General features: G+C 45.3%; 1 protein-coding gene across 1 annotated transcript in view; it reads right to left on the bottom strand.

Moving 5' to 3' along the window:
- The window catches only part of LOC128664935 (phosphatidylinositol 3-kinase C2 domain-containing subunit gamma-like), a 131,742-nt gene that overhangs the window by 84,777 nt on the left and 29,169 nt on the right, over positions 1 to 17,796 (bottom strand). Inside the window, exons 3-4 of the mRNA XM_053719728.1 lie at positions 16,036 to 16,106; positions 11,540 to 11,603 (exon numbers count right to left, since the gene is read on the bottom strand). Of these exons, the coding sequence (XP_053575703.1) occupies positions 11,540 to 11,603; positions 16,036 to 16,106 (135 nt within the window). The remainder of the gene's footprint in view (positions 1 to 11,539; positions 11,604 to 16,035; positions 16,107 to 17,796) is intronic.

Raw genomic sequence — 17,796 nt, 5'->3', positions numbered from 1 at the left:
CCTGAACCAGCAAGCCAGCGCCTAAGAAGGGCTCCAAGAAAACTGTAACAAGTTTCATTTCATAAAGAGTTAACTCTTTTTTTTCAGCTTTTAGAAACTATTGTCTAATCACCTCTGGAGCCAGACTGCTAATTGATAAGATGAACTTGTAAACTTGTTATCTTAAGTACTGTAATCCTATTGTGGCCTGTCAAAGGACAGTGCTCTCTATCTAAATGTGTGATGGGGGATTTTGTGCTTCCCCCCCTCTCCCCCTGGGAGTGCCCTGTGTGCATGTAACCTTAATAAAAAGCAGGCTGGGCATCCCAGTCCTGAGTTCTTGTTTGACCCTCAATCGCAGCGTTGACTCGTTTTTGTGGACAGAAGGGTATCCTAGCTGTACTGCAGCTAAGGGAGATTATTCTATATTTGCGAGACTCATATAGAATACTATGGAAAGCAGCTTCTCCCCTCTTTAGCAATAGGGATCCAGGCTACTAAGCGGTCCATCTCTCAGCGAGACTAAGGGTAACCGTAACATGCTGTATAGGTGTGTAATGCTGTATGGGTGTGTAATGCTGTATAGGTGTGTAATGCTGTATAGGTGTGTAATGCTGTATGGGTGTGTAATGCTGTATAGGTGTGTAATGCTGTATGGGTGTGTAATGCTGTATAGGTGTGTAATGCTGTATGGGTGTGTAATGCTGTATAGGTGTGTAATGCTGTATGGGTGTGTAATGCTGTATAGGTGTGTAATGCAGTATAGGTGTGTAATGCTGTATAGGTGTGTAATGCTGTATAGGTGTGTAATGCTGTATAGGTGTGTAATGTTGTATGGGTGTGTAATGCTGTATAGGTGTGTAATGCTGTATATGTGTGTAATGCTGTATATGTGTGTGTAATGCTGTATAGGTGTGTAATGTGTGTAATGCCGTATATATGTGTGTAATGCTGTATAGGTGTGTAATGCTGTATAGGTGTGTAATGCTGTATAGGTGTGTAATGCTGTATAGGTGTGTAATGCTGTATATGTGTGTAATGCTGTATAGGTGTGTAATGCTGTATAGGTGTGTAATGCTGTATATGTGTGTGCAATGCTGTATAGGTGTGTAATGCTGTATAGGTGTGTAATGCTGTATATGTGTGTGTAATGCTGTATAGGTGTGTAATGCTGTATATGTGTGTAATGCCATATAGGTGTGTAATGCTGTATAGGTGTGTAATGCTGTATAGGTGTGTAATGCTGTATAGGTGTGTAATGCTGTATAGGTGTGTAATGCTGTATATGTGTGTGTAATGCTGTATAGGTGTGTAATGCTGTATAGGTGTGTAATGCTGTATATGTGTGTGTAATGCTGTATAGGTGTGTAATGCTGTATAGGTGTGTAATGCTGTATAGTGTGTAATGCTGTATAGGTGTGTAATGCTGTATATGTGTGTAATGCTGTATATGTGTGTAATGCTGTATGTGTGTGTAATGCTGTATATGTGTGTAATGCTGTATATGTGTGTAATGCTGTATAGGTGTGTAATGCTGTATAGGTGTGTAATGCTGTATAGGTGTGTAATGCTGTATATGTGTGTGTAATGCTGTATAGGTGTGTAATGCTGTATAGGTGTGTAATGCTGTATAGTGTGTAATGCTGTATAGGTGTGTAATGCTGTATATGTGTGTAATGCTGTATATGTGTGTAATGCTGTATGTGTGTGTAATGCTGTATATGTGTGTAATGCTGTATATGTGTGTAATGCTGTATATGTGTGTAATGCTGTATATGTGTGTAATGCTGTATATGGGTGTGTAATGCTGTATAGGTGGGTAATGCTGTAAAGGTGGGTAATGCTGTATAGGTGTGCAATGCTGTATAGGTGTGTAATGCTGTATAGGTGTGTAATGCTGTATATGTGTGTGTAATGCTGTATAGGTGTGCAATGCTGTATAGGTGTGTAATGCTGTATAGGTGTGTAATGCTGTATATGTGTGTAATGCTGTATATGTGTGTAATGCTGTATATGTGTGTAATGCTGTATATGTGTGTAATGCTGTATATGTGTGTAATGCTGTATATGGGTGTAATGCTGTATATGGGTGTGTAATGCTGTATAGGTGGGTAATGCTGTATAGGTGTGTAATGCTGTATAGGTGTGTAATGCTGTATAGGTGTGTAATGCTGTATGTGTGTGTAATGCTGTATAGGTGTGTAATGCTGTATAGGTGGGTAATGCTGTATGTGTGTGCAATGCTGTATAGGTGTGTAATGCTGTATAGGTGTGTAATGCTGTATAGGTGGGTAATGCTGTATGTGTGTGTAATGCTGTATAGGTGTGTAATGCTGTATGGGTGTGTAATGCTGTATGGGTGTGTAATGCTGTATATGTGTGTAATGCTGTATATGTGTGTAATGCTGTATATGTGTGTAATGCTGTATATGGGTGTGTAATGCTGTATAGGTGTGTAATGCTGTATAGATGTGTAATGCTGTATAGGTGTGTAATGCTGTATAGGTGGGTAATGCTGTATAGGTGTGTAATGCTGTATAGGTGTGTAATGCTGTATATGTGTGTAATGCTGTATATGGGTGTGTAATGCTGTATAGGTGGGTAATGCTGTATAGGTGTGTAATGCTGTATATGTGTGTAATGCTGTATAGGTGGGTAATGCTGTATGTGTGTGTAATGCTGTATAGGTGGGTAATGCTGTATAGGTGGGTAATGCTGTATAGTGTGTAATGCTGTATAGTGTGTAATGCTGTATAGGTGGGTGTTACAAAATGCTGTTTGTAACTGGCCCTTTAAATGGAAAATTGCCCTGCTTCCCTGGATTTTGGAGAAGCCTATTTGCCAGCCTCCTTCCACATGACTATGGCCCCTGGAAGATTGTGCCCCTGAGGACATATTGACTTTTGTTGGGTGTGTGTGGCCCTTTAAGAACCGTCTGGGGACATATTGTGACTTTGGTGAACAATGCCCCTTTAAGACTATGTCCCCAGACCTGTGAAATGACTTGTCCCTGGCTTTCTCCCACTTGGTTCAGTTTCATTGTGTGCCATTAAGAGTTAAATTTTGTTCAGCTTCAAGAAGCATTCTAAATACAAGTTTGCTGGGATCAGCTCTAATTAAGTTTAGTGATAAAACATTCCCATTGTCTAATCAGACTTCTAGTAGTGATAAGGTGGACTGCATTGTTTTATTGTGTGTAAAATGTTATCTGCTGAAGTAATGTTGTGGCCTGTCAAAGAGAGTGTCTCTCTATCTAATATCAAATGTGTGATGGGGGATTTTATGCCTCCCCCTGAGAGTGTCCTGTTTGCATGTAACCTCAATAAAAACCAGGCTGTGTGCTCCAGCACATCAGACCTATGTTGACCCTCTAACTTGAAGCTTTGACTCATGTTTGTAGGATACAGCTTATAATCACTACAGGGATTGCTATGCTCTTCATACTCCCTTAGCTACAGGGATTGCTACAGAAGGAAGAGGTTCACCTACTGGAGCCTGGTCATAGGTCCAGGGCGCAGAGCAGACGGCGAGATACCAGCCCAGCAGCGGTGGTTCATAGAGTCGGCATTACTTATGGTGGCTACGCAGCAGTTATAGAGTCTACGGTGCTGCTGCTCCTTTGGTGAGCGCTAGGAGCATCCTTTTCTACGGTCCAACTTCCAGCCAGCCTGGAGGCAACCGTAACATTTGGCGGCAGCGGTGGGATTGGCGTCCTAGCGCAAGGAGCAGCACCACAACAGCACTGGTATCGTAGGAGAGTAATTGAGGGCAACGCTAGCCACTGCGCAGCGTCCCTACCTACAGCAGCATGGAGCTGACAAGATACTGGTCAGAACCATGTGAAGAGCACCTCAACCGGATCCGTCGCTATGAGGGCGCGGATTTCGTTCCAGAGGTAAAGAGGCGGCTAGTCCGATATGGTCCAGACCCTGCGCAGGAGGTAGTCAGTCGCATCATCCGGGAATTGGATACGGAGAACAAAGCGGCACGAGCCTTTGAGCGCCAACTGTGGAGTTTGAGGGTATGGACACCTGGTCTCTCTCCCCAGCCGCAGCATGTTCCACAGGGAGAGGAGAGCAGCGACCTCCCTCCCCAGCGGCAGTATACTGTGCAGAGGGAAGAGACAACCGGTCTCCTTCCCCAACCCCAACCAGAGATACCAGAGGCAGCAGGCCTCATAGACTGGTCCTGGGAGGACCCCCAGCAGGCAGGTGGAGATGGGACCGCAGTCTCTCTACCGGCCCTACAGGGATGCTGGGCAGGCGGCCCAGATCCCCAGCGACAGACCCAGCTACAGGGAGGGGAGAGCATCGACCTCCCTCCCCAGCCAGAGTGTGCCTTCCAGGGAGAGGAGACAACCGGTCTCTCTCCCCAGCCGCAGCACGTTCCACAGGAAGGGGAGAGCATCGACCTCCCTTCCCAACGGCCGCCGGAGTATCAGGAGGAGGAGGTAAGCCAATCTCCCCCTCCCCAGCTAACTCCTAACTTGGGCCCAGGGTTAACAGTGGAGATGTTAACCCCCACTGACCCCCACGTTCCCTTTGCCACCGGGCAGGACTATGCCCCAATTCCCCCAGCAGAAGAGCTGGCATCAGGACAGAGCGCTGCTGGCCTCTGCCCTACAGACCTTGTCCTTGTTACAGAACTGGCCTGCAAACCCCTCACCCCAGCAGAAGCGCTGGCACCAGGGCAGAGTGCCGCTGGCCTCTGCCCCCCAAGTACCATCAGCTATTTGCCCAGCTGCGCCAGGAAGGCCGAGGATGCTACACTTTCATCCTACAACCTGGAACTTACAGGCCAGTACTACGTATTGTGGGGGGGCTACTTTGCTGCTAACGATTATTTGTGGGTGGGTTGCGAGACTAACTTAGGCACTGACCGGCAGAAGGTCAGGTGCCTGGTTAGTCTCCCTCCAAAAGGGGAGATATGTTACAAAATGCTGTTTGTAACTGGCCCTTTAAATGGAAAATTGCCCTGCTTCCCTGGATTTTGGAGAAGCCTATTTGCCAGCCTCCTTCCACATGACTATGGCCCCTGGAAGATTGTGCCCCTGAGGACATATTGACTTTTGTTGGGTGTGTGTGGCCCTTTAAGAACCGTCTGGGGACATATTGTGACTTTGGTGAACAATGCCCCTTTAAGACTATGTCCCCAGACCTGTGAAATGACTTGTCCCTGGCTTTCTCCCACTTGGTTCAGTTTCATTGTGTGACATTAAGTGCTATGTGACAGACCCTTCGGTCAGAACTACAGAGATAACTTTGTTCAGCTTCAAGAAGCATTCTAAATACAAGTTTGCTGGGATCAGCTCTAATTAAGTTTAGTGATAAAACATTCCCATTGTCTAATCAGACTTCTAGTAGTGATAAGGTGGACTGCATTGTTTTATTGTGTGTAAAATGTTATCTGCTGAAGTAATGTTGTGGCCTGTCAAAGGGAGTGTCTCTCTATCTAATATCAAATGTGTGATGGGGGATTTTATGCCTCCCCCTGAGAGTGTCCTGTTTGCATGTAACCTCAATAAAAAGCAGGCTGTGTGCTCCAGCACATCTGAGACCTATGTTGACCCTCTAACTTGAAGCTTTGACTCATGTTTGTAGGATACAGCTTATAATCACTACAGGGATTGCTATGCTCTTCATACTCCCTTAGCTACAGGGATTGCTACAGAAGGAAGAGGTTCACCTACTGGAGCCTGGTCATAGGTCCAGGGCGCAGAGCAGACGGCGAGATACCAGCCCAGCAGCGGTGGTTCATAGAGTCGGCATTACTTATGGTGGCTACGCAGCAGTTATAGAGTCTACGGTGCTGCTGCTCCTTTGGTGAGCGCTAGGAGCATCCTTTTCTACGGTCCAACTTCCAGCCAGCCTGGAGGCAACCGTAACAGTGGGTAATGCTGTATAGGTGTGTAATGCTGTATATCTGTGTAATGCTGTATAGGTTGGTAATGCTGTATATGTGTGTAATGCTGTATAGGTGTGTAATGCTGTATGTGTGTGTAATGCTGTATATGTGTGCAATGCTGTATAGGTGTGTAATGCTGTATATGTGTGTAATGCTGTATAGGTGGGTAATGCTGTATATGTGTGTAATGCTGTATAGGTGTGTAATGCTGTATGTGTGCGTAATGCTGTATATGTGTGTAATGCTGTATAGGTGGGTAATGCTGTATGTGTGTGTAATGCTGTATAGGTGGGTAATGCTGTATAGGTGTGTAATGCTGTATAGGTATGCAATGCTGTATAGGTGTGTAATGCTGTATAGGTATGCAATGATGTATAGGTATGTAATGCTGTATATGTGTGTAATGCTGTATAGGTGTGTAATGCTGTATAGGTGTGTAATGCTGTATAGGTGTGTAATGCTGTATAGGTGTGTAATGCTGTATAAGTGTGTAATGCTGTATATGTGTGTAATGCTGTATATGTGTGTAATGCTGTATAGGTGTGTAATGCTGTATAGGTATGCAATGCTGTATAGGTGTGTAATGCTGTATAGGTGTGTAATGCTGTATATGTGTGTAATGCTGTATGGGTGTGTAATGCTGTATATGTGTGTAATGCTGTATAGGTGTGTAATGCTGTATAGGTATGCAATGCTGTATAGGTGTGTAATGCTGTATAGGTGTGTAATGCTGTATAGGTGTGCAATGCTGTATAGGTGTGCAATGCTGTATAGGTGTGTAATGCTGTATAGGTGTGTAATGCTGTATAGGTGTGTAATGCTGTATAGGTGTGTAATGCTGTATGGGTGTGTAATGCTGTATAGGTGTGTAATGCTGTATGGGTGTGTAATGCTGTTTGTGTGTAATGCTGTATATGTGTGTGTAATGCTGTATATGTGTGTAATGCTGTATATGTGTGTGTAATGCTGTATATGTGTGTAATGCTGTATAGGTGTGTAATGCCGTATGTGTGTGTAATGCCGTATGGGTGTGTAATGCTGTATATGTGTGTAATGCTGTATAGGTGTGTAATGCTGTATGTGTGTGTAATGCTGTATGGGTGTGTAATGCTGTATATGTGTGTAATGCCATATAGGTGTGTAATGCTGTATAGGTGTGTAATGCTGTATAGGTGTGTAATGCTGTATGTGTGTGTAATGCTGTATAGGTGTGTAATGCTGTATAGGTGTGTAATGCTGTATATGTGTGTAATGCTGTACGTGTGTGTAATGCTGTATATGTGTGTAATGCTGTATAGGTGTGTAATGCTGTATATGTGTGTAATGCTGTATGGGTGTGTAATGCTGTATGGGTGTGTAATGCTGTATATGTGTGTGTAATGCTGTATATGTGTGTAATGCTGTATATGTGTGTAATGCTGTATAGGTGTGTAATGCTGTACGTGTGTGTAATGCTGTATAGGTGTGCAATGCTGTATAGGTGTTTAATGATGTATGTATGTGTAATGCTGTATAGGTGTTTAATGCTGTATGGGTGTGTAATGCTGTATAGGTGTGTAATGCTGTATAGGTGTGTAATGCTGTATAGGTGTGTAATGCTGTATAGGTGTGTAATGCTGTATATGTGTGTAATGCTGTATGGGTGTGTAATGCTGTATATGTGTGTAATGCTGTATAGGTGTGTAATGCTGTATAGGTATGCAATGCTGTATAGGTGTGTAATGCTGTATAGGTGTGTAATGCTGTATAGGTGTGCAATGCTGTATAGGTGTGCAATGCTGTATAGGTGTGTAATGCTGTATAGGTGTGTAATGCTGTATAGGTGTGTAATGCTGTATAGGTGTGTAATGCTGTATGGGTGTGTAATGCTGTATAGGTGTGTAATGCTGTATAGGTGTGTAATGCTGTATAGGTGTGTAATGCTGTATAGGTGTGTAATGCCATATAGGTGTGTAATGCTGTATAGGTGTGTAATGCTGTATAGGTGTGTAATGCTGTATGTGTGTGTAATGCTGTATAGGTGTGTAATGCTGTATAGGTGTGTAATGCTGTATATGTGTGTAATGCTGTACGTATGTGTAATGCTGTATATGTGTGTAATGCTGTATAGGTGTGTAATGCTGTATATGTGTGTAATGCTGTATGGGTGTGTAATGCTGTATGGGTGTGTAATGCTGTATATGTGTGTGTAATGCTGTATATGTGTGTAATGCTGTATATGTGTGTAATGCTGTATAGGTGTGTAATGTTGTACGTGTGTGTAATGCTGTATAGGTGTGCAATGCTGTATAGGTGTTTAATGATGTATGTATGTGTAATGCTGTATAGGTGTTTAATGCTGTATGGGTGTGTAATGCTGTATAGGTGTGTAATGCTGTATAGGTGTGTAATGCTGTATAGGTGTGTAATGCTGTATAGGTGTGTAATGCTGTATAGGTGTGTAATGCTGTATAGGTTTTTAATGCTGTATGGGTGTGTAATGCTGTATATGTGTGTAATGCTGTATAGGTGTGTAATGCTATATAGGTGTGCAATGCTGTATAGGTGTGTAATGCTGTATAGGTGTGTAATGCTGTATATGTGTGTAATGCTGTATGTGTGTAATGCTGTATAGGTGTTTAATGCTGTATAGGTGTTTAATGCTGTATAGGTGTGCAATGCTGTATAGGTGTGCAATGCTGTATTTGTGTGCAATGCTGTATAGGTGTGTAATGCTGTATAGGTGTGCAATGCTGTATATGTGTGTAATGTGTGTAATGCTGTATAGGTGTGCAATGCTGTATATGTGTGTAATTCTGTATATGTGTGCAATGCTGTATAGGTGTGCAATGCTGTATAGGTATGTAATGCTGTATAGGTGTAATGATGTATGTGTGTGTAATGCTGTATAGGTGTGTAATGCTGTATAGGTGTGCAAAGCTGTATAGGTGTGTAATGCTGTATGTGTGTGTAATGCTGTATAGGTGTGTAATGCTGTATAGGTGTGCAATGCTGTATATGTGTGTAATGCTGTATAGGTGTGTAATGCTGTATGGGTGTGTAATGCTGTATAGGTGTGTAATTCTGTATATGTGTGTAATGCTGTATATGTGTGTAATGCTGTATGGGTGTGTAATGCTGTATGGGTGTGTAATGCTGTATAGGTGTGTAATGCTGTATAGGTGTGTAATGCTGTATATGTGTGTAATGCTCTATAGGTGTGTAAGGCTGTATAGGTGTGTAATGCTGTATGGGTGTGTAATGCTGTATAGGTGTGTAATGCTGTATAGGTGTGTAATGCTGTATATGTGTGTAATGCTGTATAGGTGTGTAATGCTGTATAGGTGTGTAATGCTGTATGTGTGTGTAATGCTGTATGTGTGTGTAATGCTGTATAGGTGTTTAATGCTGTATGGGTGTGTAATGCTGTATATGTGTGCAATGCTGTATAGGTGTGTAATGCTGTATAGGTGTGTAATGCTGTATGTGTGTGCAATGCTGTATAGGTGTGTAATGCTGTATAGGTGTGCAATGCTGTATAGGTATGCAATGCTTTTTAAGTATTAAGTATGGGTGTGTAATGCTGTATGGGTGTGTAATGCTGTATATGTGTGTAATTCTGTATAGGTGTGTAATGCTGTATAGGTGTGTAATGCTGTATATGTGTGTAATGCTGTATAGGTGTGTAATGCTGTATATGTGTGTAATGCTGTATAGGTGTGTAATGCTGTATATGTGTGTAATTCTGTATAGGTGTGTAATGCTGTATATGTGTGTAATGCTGTATAGGTGTGCAATGCTGTATATGTGTGTAATGCTGTATATGTGTGTAATGCTATATAGGTGTGCAATGCTGTATTAGTGTGCAATGCTGTATAGGTGTGCAATGCTGTATAGGTGTGCAATGCTGTATAGGTGTGTAATGCTGTATAGGTGTGTAATGCTGTATATGTGTGTAATGCTGTATGGGTGTGTAATGCTGTATAGGTGTGTAATGCTGTATAGGTGTGTAATGCTGTATATGTGTGTAATGCTGTATAGGTGTGTAATGCTGCATGTGTGTGTAATGCTGTATGTGTGTGTAATGCTGTATAGGTGTTTAATGCTGTATGGGTGTGTAATGCTGTATATGTGTGTGCAATGCTGTATAGGTGTGTAATGCTGTATAGGTGTGCAATGCTGTATAGGTATGCAATGCTTTTTAAGTGTGCAATGCTGTATAGGTGTGTAATGCTGTATAGGTGTGCAATGCTGTATAGGTGTGCAATGCTGTATAGGTGTGTAATGCTGTATAGGTGTGTAATGCTGTATAGGTGTGTAATGCCGTATAGGTGTGTAATGCTGTATGTGTGTGTAATGCTGTATAGGTGTGTAATGCTGTATAGGTGTGTAATGCTGTATAGGTGTGCAATGCTGTATAGGTGTGTAATGCTGTATAGGTGTGCAATGCTGTATAGGTGTGTAATGCTTACACTTCAGGTCTAAAGTTGCACTAAATATTTTAGCACAGCTTTGACTTGTGCTCGAGCGCAAACGATATCTTCCAACTTCTAATAAGTGTGCAACTTAACACGTTTGTAATATCCATTAAAAGTATAGGTGGCACTCTACCAAAGTTGGCTGCGCTAACTCTTCTATGGTAAACGCACAGTCCCATAGAGTCCCAGTGATAAAGAGGTTGCCGTTTCGGGGTGATCCCCGGGGAATGGCGGCACTTCCAGGGTGTCCTTGGAAAGCTCTCGGTCCGGACCGGAGTTACAGCCTGGGAAAGATATGGAGGTGGGGGTGTCCAAAACCCTCAGTTCCAAATGGAGCTTCCTTCCGGCAATCACCCCACCTCTGGTCCCCCCTAGGGGCTATCAATCCCCAAAAGAGTGGAGCTCTGGGGCAAGGGGCCGCTGGAGTGACCTGGGGTAAAAGGGAACGGGTATCCAGTGTGGAGTGGCTGGCCGGCAGGCAGTTCCAGGAGGGTTTTCCCGGTCAGAGATCAGCTCTCTCATGAGGATGTAACAAACACAAAATAAGTCAAATCAAATCAAATGTCTGGGAGATCACGGTAGCTCTCAAAAGCCCAAATCCGCTGAGAAACAGGAAGGGGTAAGGTAGTAGGGGGTGGCGATTTAACCCTTGCAGCCTGGTATCCATGACAGATGTTTTTGTGTGAATTTATTTCTCTCAATTTAACACCTGACATCACGTTGGGGTTAAATTGAATGTCAACTTTTACGAATGAAAGCCCTGTTTTTGACAATACTATTAAAAACAGGGGCACTTTCATTTATGAAAGTTTACATTGAAGCCATTTTTTTTAAAAATACTTACCTTTTCTTCCTAGCAAGCGTGGAACACCGAACCAGCGATTTCCCCGGTCATCTATTCTTACGTCAGTAAAGACGCATCAGGCTTCCTCCAATAACGGCTTTCCCCCCCAGAAGAAATATTGCCTGAGTCCACGCCGTGATTGGAGGAAGCCGGATTCATCATTTCTGAAGTAAGAAGAGACGTCCTGGGGGTGGGGGAATCGCTGCTCCGGTGTTCTACGCTTGCTAGGAATTAAAGGTAAGTATTTTAAAAGAATGGCTTCAATGTAAACTTTCATGCAGTATTTTTAAAAACAGTTGACATTCACTTTAAGTATAATCTCTTTATGACTTTTAGTGAAGCCAGAAGTACTTACCTTGTGGTTAAGCACATGCTGAGTCTGTTCCATGTACTGACCCACGGCCATCTCCAGCCTGTCCCTGGAAATGAATAAAGTTATTGTGTGAGCGATCAGCGCAGTTGTAACCTACAGCTACTGGTGACAAAAGGCGCAGATCTGTTTTATAGTCACCCACTGGGCTCCGTAAGCATGAGATAGTGCCATTTGTCAGTAGCATAGTGAGATATATATTGTTAGCGTAATGCCCTTAACACTGCCTGAGTGTGTCTGCCAGTGATTATTAAGATGAAGAAATCATCATTTTACCTCACGCAACCCCTGACCATTTTGTATTACTAACCCCTAAAGCACAGATTCCAACCGTCCTGTATTTTGCAGGACTGTTATAGCATGGAAGTCCTGACCATTGTCTCACCAGCACCCCCTGGTGCCTTATAAATGTAATGCATTCCAAGTGTAGCCTAGCAACATCTAAACCGGCCCACTCCTTTGTAACTCCACCCATCTCCTCACCTAGATTACCCCAACATGATATAACTGCACTGTCAGTTTTCCACAACTCTGCCCCCAGATCTCCCAGACTAATTCACCAGCCACTGATCTCAGACAGTGTTTATATATTTGCTATTAAAATGTTTAAAGGGTGTTGAACTGCGAATGGCTTAAAGATGTATATTTATATATGTGTGAAAATTTCTATGTGTGTTTGTATATGTATTTGTGCACCTTTAAAAACACACACACAGTCCCAGCAGGCCATGCACAGCACAAGATCACATGTCAGTACCTCTCCCTGGTTTAGTATTACAGACCCAGCAGGCCGTGCACAGCACAAGATCATATCTCAGTACCTCCCCCTGGTTTAGTATTACAGACCTAGCAGGCCGTGCACAGCACAAGATCACATGTCAGTACCTCTCCCTGGTTTAGTATTGCAGACCCAGCAGGCCGTGCACAGCACAAGATCACATGTCAGTACCTCTCCCTGGTTTAGTATTGCAGACCCAGCAGGCCGTGCACAGCACAAGATCACATGTCAGTACCTCCCCCTGGTTTAGTATTACAGACCTAGCAGGCCGTGCACAGCACAAGATCATATCTCAGTACCTCCCCCTGGTTTAGTATTACAGACCTAGCAGGCCGTGCACAGCACAAGATCATATCTCAGTACCTCCTCCTGGTTTAGTATTACAGACCCAGCAGGCCGTGCACAGCACAAGATCATATCTCAGTACCTCCCCCTGGTTTAGTATTACAGACCCAGCAGGCCATGCACAGCACAAGATCACATGTCAGTACCTCCCCCTGGTTTAGTATTACAGACCTAGCAGGCCGTGCACAGCACAAGATCATATCTCAGTACCTCCCCCTGGTTTAGTATTACAGACCTAGCAGGCCGTGCACAGCACAAGATCATATCTCAGTACCTCCCCCTGGATTAGTATTACAGACCTAGCAGGCCGTGCACAGCACAAGATCACATGTCAGTACCTCCCCCTGGTTTAGTATTACAGACCTAGCAGGCCGTGCACAGCACAAGATCACATGTCAGTACCTCCCCCTGGTTTAGTGTTACAGACCCAGCAGGCCGTACACAGCACAAGATCACATGTCAGTACCTCTCCCTGGTTTAGTATTACAGACCTAGCAGGCCGTGCACAGCACAAGATCATATCTCAGTACCTCCCCCTGGATTAGTATTGCAGACCCAGCAGGCCGTGCACAGCACAAGATCATATCTCAGTACGTCCCCCTGGTTTAGTATTACAGATCTAGCAGGCCGTGCACAGCACAAGATCATATCTCAGTACCTCCCCCTGGTTTAGTATTACAGACCCAGCAGGCCGTGCACAGCACAAGATCAAATGTCAGTACCTCCCCCTGGTTTAGTGTTACAGACCCAGCAGGCCGTGCACAGCACAAGATCACATGTCAGTACCTCTCCCTGGTTTAGTATTACAGACTTAGCAGGCCGTGCACAGCACAAGATCATATCTCAGTACCTCCCCCTGGATTAGTATTGCAGACCCAGCAGGCCGTGCACAGCACAAGATCACATCTCAGTACCTCCCCCTGGTTTAGTATTGCAGACCCAGCAGGCCATGCACAGCACAAGATCATATGTCAGTACCTCTCCCTGGTTTAGTATTACAGACTTAGCAGGCCATGCCCAGCACAAGATCACATGTCAGTACCTCCCCCTGGTTTAGTGTTACAGACCCAGCAGGCCGTACACAGCACAAGATCACATGTCATTACCTCCCCCTGGTTTAGTATTACAGACCTAGCAGGCCGTGCACAGCACAAGATCATATCTCAGTACCTCCCCCTGGTTTAGTATTGCAGACCCAGCAGGCCGTGAACAGCACAAGATCACATGTCAGTACCTCCCCCTGGTTTAGTATTACAGATCTAGCAGGCCGTGCACAGCACAAGATCATATCTCAGTACCTCCCCCTGGTTTAGTATTACAGACCCAGCAGGCCGTGCACAGCACAAGATCAAATGTCAGTACCTCCCCCTGGTTTAGTGTTACAGACCCAGCAGGCCGTGCACAGCACAAGATCACATGTCAGTACCTCTCCCTGGTTTAGTATTACAGACTTAGCAGGCCATGCACAGCACAAGATCATATCTCAGTACCTCCCCCTGGATTAGTATTGCAGACCCAGCAGGCCGTGCACAGCACAAGATCACATCTCAGTACCTCCCCCTGGTTTAGTATTGCAGACCCAGCAGGCCATGCACAGCACAAGATCATATGTCAGTACCTCTCCCTGGTTTAGTATTACAGACTTAGCAGGCCATGCCCAGCACAAGATCACATGTCAGTACCTCCCCCTGGTTTAGTGTTACAGACCCAGCAGGCCGTACACAGCACAAGATCACATGTCATTACCTCCCCCTGGTTTAGTATTACAGACCTAGCAGGCCGTGCACAGCACAAGATCATATCTCAGTACCTTCCCCTGGTTTAGTATTGCAGACCCAGCAGGCCGTGCACAGCACAAGATCACATGTCAGTACCTCCCCCTGGTTTAGTATTACAGACCTAGCAGGCCGTGCACAGCACAAGATCATATCTCAGTACCTCCCCCTGGTTTAGTATTACAGACCTAGCAGGCCGTGCACAGCACAAGATCAAATGTCAGTACCTCCCCCTGGTTTAGTGTTACAGACCCAGCAGGCCATGCACAGCACAAGATCACATGTCAGTACCTCCCCCTGGTTTAGTATTACAGACCCAGCAGGCCGTGCACAGCACAAGATCACATGTCAGTACCTCTCCCTGGTTTAGTATTACAGACTTAGCAGGCCATGCACAGCACAAGATCATATCTCAGTACCTCCCCCTGGATTAGTATTGCAGACCCAGCAGGCCGTGCACAGCACAAGATAACATCTCAGTACCTCCCCCTGGTTTAGTATTGCAGACCCAGCAGGCCATGCACAGCACAAGATCATATGTCAGTACCTCTCCCTGGTTTAGTATTACAGACTTAGCAGGCCATGCCCAGCACAAGATCACATGTCAGTACCTCCCCCTGGTTTAGTGTTACAGACCCAGCAGGCCGTGCACAGCACAAGATCACATGTCAGTACCTCTCCCTGGTTTAGTATTACAGACTTAGCAGGCCATGCACAGCACAAGATCATATCTCAGTACCTCCCCCTGGATTAGTATTGCAGACCCAGCAGGCCGTGCACAGCACAAGATCACATCTCAGTACCTCCCCCTGGTTTAGTATTGCAGACCCAGCAGGCCATGCACAGCACAAGATCATATGTCAGTACCTCTCCCTGGTTTAGTATTACAGACTTAGCAGGCCATGCCCAGCACAAGATCACATGTCAGTACCTCCCCCTGGTTTAGTGTTACAGACCCAGCAGGCCGTACACAGCACAAGATCACATGTCATTACCTCCCCCTGGTTTAGTATTACAGACCTAGCAGGCCGTGCACAGCACAAGATCATATCTCAGTACCTTCCCCTGGTTTAGTATTGCAGACCCAGCAGGCCGTGCACAGCACAAGATCACATGTCAGTACCTCCCCCTGGTTTAGTATTACAGACCTAGCAGGCCGTGCACAGCACAAGATCATATCTCAGTACCTCCCCCTGGTTTAGTATTACAGACCTAGCAGGCCGTGCACAGCACAAGATCAAATGTCAGTACCTCCCCCTGGTTTAGTGTTACAGACCCAGCAGGCCATGCACAGCACAAGATCACATGTCAGTACCTCCCCCTGGTTTAGTATTACAGACCCAGCAGGCTGTGCACAGCACAAGATCACATGTCAGTACCTCCCCCTGGTTTAGTGTTACAGTCCCAGCAGGCCGTGCACAGCACAAGATCACATGTCAGTACCTCCCCCTGGTTTAGTATTACAGACCCAGCAGGCCATGCACAGCACAAGATCACATGTCAGTACCTCCCCCTGGTTTAGTGTTACAGTCCCAGCAGGCCGTGCACAGCACAAGATCACATGTCAGTGATTCATTACTTACTTTATTCCTCTCCAGTATTGAGCGTATTCCAGTAAATCATCTACATTAAGCTCACACAAGTCGTCTTCATGCTGGAAGGCAACAGCAAATAAAACAAAGAACGTCATCCACAGGAAATATTTGCACTAAAATTACTAAATAATAAATATGTAAGTGAAATAAACCCTTAATTATTTAATTTCTTCTTCCAAACCAATACCTGTCTATATGTCTGTGTCTGTCTGTCTGTCTTGTAGATGAAGCTAAATAAATGGTCATTATTCTAGTGATTGACAGTTAACAGGATAACATAAGTCTGAGTACGACAGTGGTTTAAATAATATCACTAATCCTATAATATAAAAGGCCAAGTTTGTTTGTCCGAATATGTCATGCGCAGTGGACGTGGCCGGACGGGAGCGTGGGCGTGGCCAGTCATGACAGGGCATTGTTGGGGCGTGGTCGGGCACGGTGGGGGCATGGCCGGGTGCGGTCGGCGCGAGAGAGAGGGGAGGGAAATAGAAAGAGAGGAGGAGAGAAAAAAAATAGGAAAGAGCTAAAGAGAGGGGAAGAGCACAAGAGAGTGGGAAAAGCAGAAGAGAGGGGGGGAGAGAGAGTAAAATAGAGGGGAAAGAGCAAAAGAGAGGGAAGAGAGAGAGAGAGCAAAAGAGAGGGGAAAGAGCAAAATAAAGGGAAATGAGAGAGCAATAAAGGGAAATGAGAGAGCAAAAGAGAGAGGGGAGAGAACAAAAGAGAGGGGGGAGAGAGCAATACAGAGGGGGGAGAGAGAGCAATAGAGGGGGAAGAGAGAGCAATAGAGAAGGGTAAGAGAGAGCAATAGAGAGGGGGAGAGAGAGAGCAAAAGAGAGGGATGGAGAGAGAGAGCAAAAGAGAGGGGGGAGAGAGAGAGCAAAAGAGAGGGGGGCAAAAGAGAGGTGAGAGAGACAGAGCAAAAGAGAGGGGGGAGAGAGAGAGCAAAATAGAGGGGGGGAGAGAGAAAGCAAAAAAAAAGGAGAGAGACACAGCAAAAGAGAGGGGGGAGAGAGAGCGCAAAAGAGGGGGGGAGAGAGAAAGCGCAAAAGAGAGGGGGAGAGAGAGCGCAAAAGAGAGGGGGAGAGAGAGCGCAAAAGAGAGGGGGAGATAGAGCGCAAAAGAGAGGGGGAGAGAGAGCGCAAAAGAGAGGGGGAGAGAGAGTGCAAAAGAGAGGGGGAGAGAGCGCAAAAGAGAGAGAGAGAGCAAAAGAGAGAGAGAGCAAAAGAGAGGGGGAGAGAAAGAGCGCAAAAGAGAGGGGGAGATAGAGTGCAAAAGAGAGGGGGAGAGAGAGTGCAAAAGAGAGGGGGAGAGAGAGCGCAAAAGAGGGGGGAGAGAGAAAACGCAAAAGACAGGGGGAGAGAGAGAACGCAAAAGAGAGGGGGAGAGAGAGAATGCAAAAGAGAGGGAGAGAGAGAGAACGCAAAAGAGAGGGGGAGAGAGAGAACGCAAAAGAGAGGGGGGGGAGAGAACGCAAAAGAGAGGGGGAGAGAGAGAGAGTAAAAGAGAGGTGGAGAGAGAGAGCACAAAAGAGAGGGGGAGAGAAAGAGTGTAAAAGAGAGGGGGAGAGAGAGCACGCAAAAGAGGGGGGGGAGAGTGCAAAAGAGAGAGAGAGAACACAAAAGAGAGGGGGAAGAGAGAGAGAGCGCAAAAGAGAGGAGGAGAGAGAGCAAACGAGAGGGGGAGAGAGAGAGCACAAAAGAGAGAGAGAACGCAAAAGAGAGGGGGAGAGAGAGAGCGTAAAAGAGAGGG

This window comes from Bombina bombina, chromosome 6 (assembly GCF_027579735.1).
Source record: "Bombina bombina isolate aBomBom1 chromosome 6, aBomBom1.pri, whole genome shotgun sequence".
Taxonomy (NCBI): Eukaryota; Metazoa; Chordata; class Amphibia; order Anura; family Bombinatoridae; genus Bombina; species Bombina bombina.
This window is presented reverse-complemented; position numbering and strand designations above follow the sequence as displayed.